The sequence below is a fragment of the Cannabis sativa genome, chromosome 9 (genome assembly GCF_029168945.1).
Source record: "Cannabis sativa cultivar Pink pepper isolate KNU-18-1 chromosome 9, ASM2916894v1, whole genome shotgun sequence".
In the NCBI taxonomy this organism is placed as follows: Eukaryota; Viridiplantae; Streptophyta; class Magnoliopsida; order Rosales; family Cannabaceae; genus Cannabis; species Cannabis sativa.
The window spans coordinates 47,088,056-47,095,758 of record NC_083609.1 but is presented as its reverse complement, the minus strand read 5'-3'; the positions used below and the strand labels follow the sequence as shown (position 1 = coordinate 47,095,758).

General features: G+C 37.8%; 2 protein-coding genes across 2 annotated transcripts; both read left to right on the top strand.

The window, feature by feature from the left end:
• The first annotated feature begins 3,198 nt into the window (after window positions 1–3,198).
• LOC133030767 (uncharacterized) lies at window positions 3,199–3,742 on the top strand. Its single transcript, XM_061103629.1, has 3 exons — window positions 3,199–3,320; window positions 3,411–3,503; window positions 3,583–3,742. The coding sequence occupies exons 1-3, from the start codon at window positions 3,246–3,248 to the stop codon at window positions 3,739–3,741; spliced, it is 327 nt and encodes a 108-aa protein (XP_060959612.1). The 5' UTR covers window positions 3,199–3,245; the 3' UTR covers window position 3,742.
• Window positions 3,743–7,018: 3,276 nt separating this feature from the next.
• Window positions 7,019–7,456, top strand: LOC115723623 (uncharacterized). The gene has a single exon (XM_030653108.2). It carries the CDS (start codon window positions 7,019–7,021, stop codon window positions 7,454–7,456), a length of 438 nt encoding a protein of 145 aa, XP_030508968.2.
• The last annotated feature ends 247 nt before the right edge of the window (window positions 7,457–7,703 follow it).

Sequence of the window (7,703 nt, the reverse complement as noted above, 5' to 3'; positions counted from 1 at the left end):
TTCATCCGTCTTTTGCTGTTGAACCTAGAAATGTCAGACTGGGATTGGCGACTGACGGTTTTAATCCATTTGGCAACATGAGCAACTCTTACGACTGTGGCCGCTATTTGTGTCCCCTATAATTTGCCACCGTGGAAGTGTATGAGTTACGAATCGTTGTTGTTGACCTTATTAATTCCGAGTCCATCATCTCCAGGAAAGACATAGATGTATTCATGAGACCGTTAATTGATGAACTGAAACAGTTGTGGGAGACGGGTGTTGAAACCCGAGATGCCTACAACGGGCATGTTTTCAATGCGTGCGGCAGTGTTGTGGACAATAAATGACTTTCCTGCTTATGCTCTAATGTCTGGTTGGAGCACAAAAGGGTATATGGCGTGTCCCACTTGCAATGAACATACTCCTTCCATTGGCCTAAATAGTAAGATTGGATATGTTGGCCACAGACGCTTTCTCGAAATGAGTGATCCGAGAAGGAGAAGCAAAAAGTACAATGGTAAGCCTGAGAAGAGAGCACCACCTCCTGTATTGACGGGGATGATATTTTATCTCAATTAGACCGAATTCCATTGACTTTGCCTGGAAAACACAAACAGTTCGGGGGTGTGAAACGGAAGCGTTCTAGTGAAGAGCTCAATTGGTCTAAAAAAAGTATTTTTTGAGCTTGAGTACTGGAAGTCAAAGTCCTTACGACATAATCTTGATGTAATGCACATTGAGAAAAATGTGTGTGATAGCTTAGTAGGTACTCTTCTAAGTATCGACGGGAAGTCAAAGGATACCGACAAGGCGAGAATGGATTTGCAAGACTTGCAAATACGACGAGAGTTGTGGTTGTATGAAGACCGGAACGGGAAGTGGAAGAAGCCTCCAGCTAGTTACACACTTAGTGTTCAAGAACGGATTGAATTTGCAGACTTCATAAAGTCTGTACGATTTCCTGACGGTTTTGCAGCAAACTTAGACAAAAATGTCAACTTGGATACGGGCAAGATTTCCGGGCTCAAATCACATGATTGTCATGTGTTGTTACAACGTTTACTACCGGCAGGTATCCGTAAGTTCTTGAAAAAAGAAATCCGGGACACAATCATTGAGCTGTGTGTGTATTTTAAACAATTATGCTCAAGAACACTTCATGTTTCGGATTTAGAAAAAATGCAAACAAATATTTTAACTATTTTGTGCAAGTTAGAAACAATTTTTCCACCGGCCTTCTTCGACATAATGGTTCACGTAGTTATGCATCTCCCTAAAGAAGCTATACTAGGTGGACCAGTGCAGTACAGGTGGATGTATCCCATTGAGCGCTCAATGTCTGTGTACAAGCAATATGTCAGGAATCGTGCCCGTCCGGAAGGCTCTATTGCTGAATCTTTTGTGGTTAATGAGGCATTAACCTTTTGCTCAATGTACTTTCGGGAAGTGGAAACTCGATTCAACCGTCCTGACCGGAACAATGACATTGTCCAAAACATGCCAACTCGACAATTTTCTGTATTCAAGCATGTTGGTCGACCCCTCGGTATGAGGACAGTCGACACCTTACCCATGCAAAGCAAGCGTAAGGCGGAGTGGTACATTTTGAACAATTGCACAGAGGTTGAACCGTATATCAAGTAAGTATAAATTCCATAAACACAAACACACAATAGTCGACTTCATCTAAAAAAATTCTTAACTTACTAATAAGTGGATTACATTATATAGTGAGCACAAGGAGTTGCTTCAAGCAAGGGGTGTAGGCAATATTGAGACAGTGCAAGAGACTGAGTTCCCTGAATGGTTCAAAACTCAAGTAAGCCTTGTTGCCTCTCAATACTGTTAATATTGTTCTCAATAACTGTTCAACTTTTCTTAACTTAATATTTTCCCTGATATGTAGATTAATGAACTATGGTTGACCAACCAGAGTGCAGTGTCAGATGAGTTGTATGCTATCGCTAACCCAGCGAATACAGCAATTTATTTTTATCCAGGGTGCATAGTGAACGGTATTAAATTTTTGGTCAAGGAAAGGGATGATAACCGCAAAACACAGAATAGCGGTGTCATGGTCCCCGGTGAAGATGGCCAAAATTTTTACGGCACACTTGAAAAAATTATGGAGTTCACTTATTTGAAAGATTGCAGTGTTCTCTTATTTTTTTGTAAGTGGTTTGACACTAACGGGAGTAGAATGGATAGTGACGGTGTTATTACTAGCATCTGCGTCAACCGACAGTGGTACCAAAATGAACCGTTCATACTTGCATCTCAAGCAAAATTGATCTACTACATTCCTGATTCAAAGAACGGTAAAGACTGGCTGATTGTAAATGAGTACATACCGCGCAATGTTTGGGACTTCCCGGACACGGATGGGGAGACACCCTTTGTACAGGAAAACAATTCAGCTGAAACCGAGTTCGTTGTTCAACTTCCACAGTTGGATGATGTTGACTATGTTCGCCATGATGTCGACCCAACTGAAGTTGCAAACATCCATCGTGTGAATTCACAGCCTCAACAATTAGATGATTTCATTGTCGATGATGACAACGAGGGTCTAAATACCGAAGAAGACAACTCCTTAGAATTAGAGAGTGACAGTGATGATAATGCTGTATATGTAACTGATGATGAGGATGATGAATTGTAATTGACATAGTGTTTTAAATAAAATAAAAATTACAACCCTTCTTCTTTAATATGTTTGCAATATGTTAGTTTATTTTAAATAAACAATATGTGTTGTATATGTAGTATGTCTACACCAGGTGGCAGCAGTTCGAAAAAGAAAGGCGTCAGAGGTAAATACAAGGGCAAGAATGTTGAGGAGGAGCTCTCCAAAACACAATACGCAAGTTACCGATTGAGGTGCACGCAGAGACTGGCACCCCCGTAGGCAAAAACGGTAAAAAATTCAACAATATGGCCAAATGGATGACTCGGATGTCTATCCCCATTAATAAATTCAAATGGGAAGATGTCAGTAGAGCTGACATCAACGCACTCTGGGATAGACTTGAGGTATGCCTTACTAATTTTTTTAATTTCTAAATTACTATACTCTTATTAAATTGTAATTAATGTATTAATGTGTAACTTTTTGCAGACCAAGTTTATCCTCCCACGAGATAACCCTACATTCGTAGACTACGGTGAGTACGAGATGTCAAAGGGTTTACGTGACCGGAGGGCGGTACCGCAAGAAGAAGTGGATACAAAACATTGAGGAGCTTGGACAGGAGAGGGCCGACATGTCACCTCCTGAGGGAGTAACTCAAGAGGTGTGGAGTGACTGCATCGCTTATTGGAGCACAGACAAACAAAAGGTACATTTTTTAAAATTTGAAATTTTGGTAATGTTTAATTTATATAGTCAATAATAAATAATTAATTGTTAGAAAAATTATTAATTTCAGGCGAGAGCAGCGAAAAATAAAGAAAGTCGGGGTAAGATGAAATTTCTAGGAGGCTGGGGCTCCAAGCCCATTGTTTCACATGTTGTCGAAGGGGTAAGTTTATATTTAACTATCATTCATTTAACTTTTTCTAGTAAAATAACAGTACTAATATATTTTCTCTTGAAAATAGGCTAACCCCGACACAGGAGAACTGCCAACTGCGGTGGAAACTTTTCAAAAGTTTCACCATAAAGGCAACGATTGGCGCAACGAGTTCGCGCAACAAGCTTACGTAAGTTTACGTTTTAATTCAATTTTTATTTATTTCTTTCAATTTATTTTGTGTTAAAATTAACCATTTAACTTACTTGTTTAATTGTTTTAGGAGCAAATGGTTGAAATAGTGGCAACTCAACCAGCGCCCACTGCAGATGAGCCCGAAGAGCCTGCTGTCGATCCTACACAGTACCCCCGAGACTTACCTGTTATGACGCAAGTACTCGGGGAACGATCTCGGCATCTTAGAGGCTTTGGCCATCTCCCCAGACTGAAGGGAGTTGGGGCCAAAAGAGCACCTGCCACGCATCCTTCAGCCCAACCGACTGTTACAATGGAACAGTACGAGGCTTTACAGAAAAAAGTGGAGGAAGCGGAGCAGACAACTCAACATACGAGGCAGCAGTATGAGACACAACAACTCTACCTCAGACGATTCCAAGATCAGTTTGAGTATCTTTCTCGAGCGTGCGGGTTTCAACTTGCCTCCCATGGATCTTCCACCATTGCCCACTCCTGGTGCTGGATCATCGAGCTGTCGTCAGTGCTGGATCGTCATCGCAGCCTCCCGAGACTCAGAGAAACAACGATGACGACATTACCCGCCTATAGAACTGTACTTTTTTTATTATCCAGTTCGAACATTTAACATTTTGTTTATATACTGATTTTAGTAGTAATTAATGTTGGTTTATCTTGTAATGTAAATTATGTTGGTTTATTTTGTTAATATAATATTATAATTATTTAAAAAAATATAATTAATTATATTTAATTAATTAATATTAAAATTAATTAAATATAATTAATTAAATTTTTTTAAAAATAAAATTTAATACTTTTGCCGGCGCAATAGTGCGCCGGTAAAAAGTGGCAAAAACAATTGGCGCCAATCATTGTTGGCGCCAATTGTTTTCTTGGCACTATCTTAGGCAAAACCTAATCATAGCAGGTTCAAGGCGGATAAGGGCATTTTTTACACCGGCGCTTATTTTTTGCCGGCGTTGTTCCTCGCCGGTAAAAGGACGTTTTACCGGCGCAGTTAATATACGCGCCGGTAAAAAGTCCTTTACCGACCAAGCTTCCCAGATAAGCTTTGCGGCGCGCATGCGCCGCAAAGCTTTGCCGCCGATCGGGAGTACTTTTGCCGGCGCAACAATGCGCCGGTAAAAGCTGGTTTTCTTGTAGTGCCTGGATCTAGAAGGGCCTAACGAGGAGGCCCATTTTGAGAAGGTCTCGAATACGTTCTAGTGAGACCAAACATGGACACTAACCCTCATGGGTGAATGCAAATGTCAACCTTTTCCATATAACATGTCATCAAGTGATGGTTACACTTTTCCTGACATAATTTGATCTCGTTCCCCACGATCAAGCATGGTAGTGCGCGCATCACTACCATCTCTTTACCAGGTGAACAATACAGACTTCTACGTAAAAAAGGAACCAACTTTGATAGACATGTGTCCTTTCATTTTAAAGGTTAAACCTTTGAGAGACACGTGTCTGAAGCGGTACAAGGTGGTGTCCATTATCTAGTTGCTACACGCACAGGCATGATGCTACCCACGAGATCAACCAGTTAGCTCTACATTATATATAATTTACCCCAATAGTGGGATCGAAGCAGAAACTCTAGGTGGGTTTAAGGCGACCCACACCCATCACTTAAGCCTATAATACCTCCTTCCTTTTAATGCAAAGGGACAAGCCAACCAAACACATAGTAAAAACTCTGCAAAAAATCATCATTGATCTTCTTTTTCTTCTTAGAAAATAAATTAAGTGAAAAAGAGTTAAGGTTTCCTGCATAATATTAAATTCATCAAAATTGCTGAACAAGGCTAATAGACTGACTCATGGACTAGAATTTGTTAATACTTGAACCACGTAAAAAAAATTTCTCTCTTATTTTCCGCTTTTTATTATTTTTTTACTTCTTGAATATTTTAGTTTTCAAAAATTTCAGTAATCATTCAAAATTTTTTAACAAATTTGAGAATCATCCTAAAAAAAACTATAACTACAACAACCATGAAGAAAAAATTAAATTAATAAATTCTTGGGTGTACTCCATATTTTTTTTTTTTGGGTGTACTCCATATTTTTTTTTTTTGGGTGTACTTCATATTTTTCCGCAATATCTAAATGAATAAATTAATGGAGAATCATATAGCAAAGTGAAAAGCTGATGTCAAAATGAAAAAGAAAAATCAATAAGAGAAGTAATATGGACAGTGTATCGGCGGTGGGTTATCCATTCCAAACGTTATTCAGAAGAAAAAGTAGAAAATTAGTACTATGGCAGCACAGCATGACTAATTGACCAAAGTGCAAGAAACCACTACCGTACACCACATACGACTACATATCTTTTCCTTCTATAATTAAGCGGATTTTCAAAATAAAATATACATATATTTCGATCGAAGTAACATTTGACACATTATAGTAATGATATTAATATAATAATCTATTCCAATATGACTCTTTGAATTTGAATTGGAACATGCAATCGTTCATGAGTATGTCATAGTCCTAATACGTGTTAATGCTTCTAATTAATTAATTGCAATTTGCTAACACTTAGAAAACAGATATAAATAAACCTAATTTTTAAAAGCTTATATATATATACGATCCGCTAATTAATGAATTCTAAATGTCAATTGCTTTGTCCCCTTTTAACTACCAATCACAACGTATAATATTGTCAAATACTTCTAGATATATAGTGAAAAAGCTCAGCAAACACTTATTACACCGGCATATATTAATTATTAGCTCAACAAAAGGAAAAAATCGTTAATATTTTTAACTTATTACTAGTTCTAATTCATGATATGTAAATCAAAGTTTTACAAATTTATTTATTTAGTACGTATTCTTATAGTAAAATAACTGTTGACTTTTTTAACACTACATTAAATCCGGTGTATATACATTTTCTCTACTTGAACAAGCCATGACCTTTTCTGTTATTCACTTTGAACCAATAATGTTAAAAATTAAACAATTTCAATGTAAAATATAATAATATTGGGTGGCACCAACCTCTCCTTGAGTAAGAAACACAAGTGTGCAACCATTAAAAAAATGTGGCAAACGATTTGGTCATACATTTTACCGACTTTGTTGACAAATATAAATGTTTATGACAATAATACCCTTTCATTCAAACATTGCTCTATAAATATATAGCTTTTCTATACTTTTCAAATATCAACCATACTACTTTTCTCTACCATCACCCTATTTAACAGACTTAGTTTAATTTTTTCGTCAACCAAGAAAAAAAAAGAGAGAAAAGTTTCCTTGCACTTCTATCTTACCAAATTCTCAGCACAATTATGGAGTTGCTTCCAAAACCCTTGTATAGAAACATCAACCGATTTTGGCGGCGGAGAAAATACCGGCGGCTGGACGATGCGGCAAGAGGGCGGAAGAAGCTAGCGGTGGCGCGGTTTGGTAGTGAGCCGGTGCAGCGAAAGTGGAAGTTGAGAGCTCCAAAGAGGCTGCGAATACTGCGATTAATTGGAAGATCGCCTCTGAAGCTGTGGAGTAAAATAAAGAGTGGGTATGTTAACATGATGGTCAGCTTGGCAGGTAACGTGGGTTCTTTGAACACTAATAATGTTTTTGGAGCAAAACGAATCCCAAAATCTAAGCCAGCTCGTAATACAATCGTTTATTCTGGGGATGAAGTGGAGAGAAGATTGGTTATTGAGATCTATAAGGCTTTGCAGATAATTTCGGCTCATGATCATGATCAACATGGTGATCATTAAGTACAGGTACTAGGACCCGTTTAATTGAAGAGCTTGATTGAACATAATAATATAATATGTTATAAACTTTTAGATCTCTTTTTGAAACTTTAATATATATTGTTCTTGGATTCCCTCATCGGTAACGTTTGGGGATGTTTTGTGTATAAAAAATAAATATATTATTATTTCATTATTTAATATTTTTGCAATATTATTGAATTTGGGTCCTGGACCCATCTACCATAGCTTGCTAGAAACAACAATT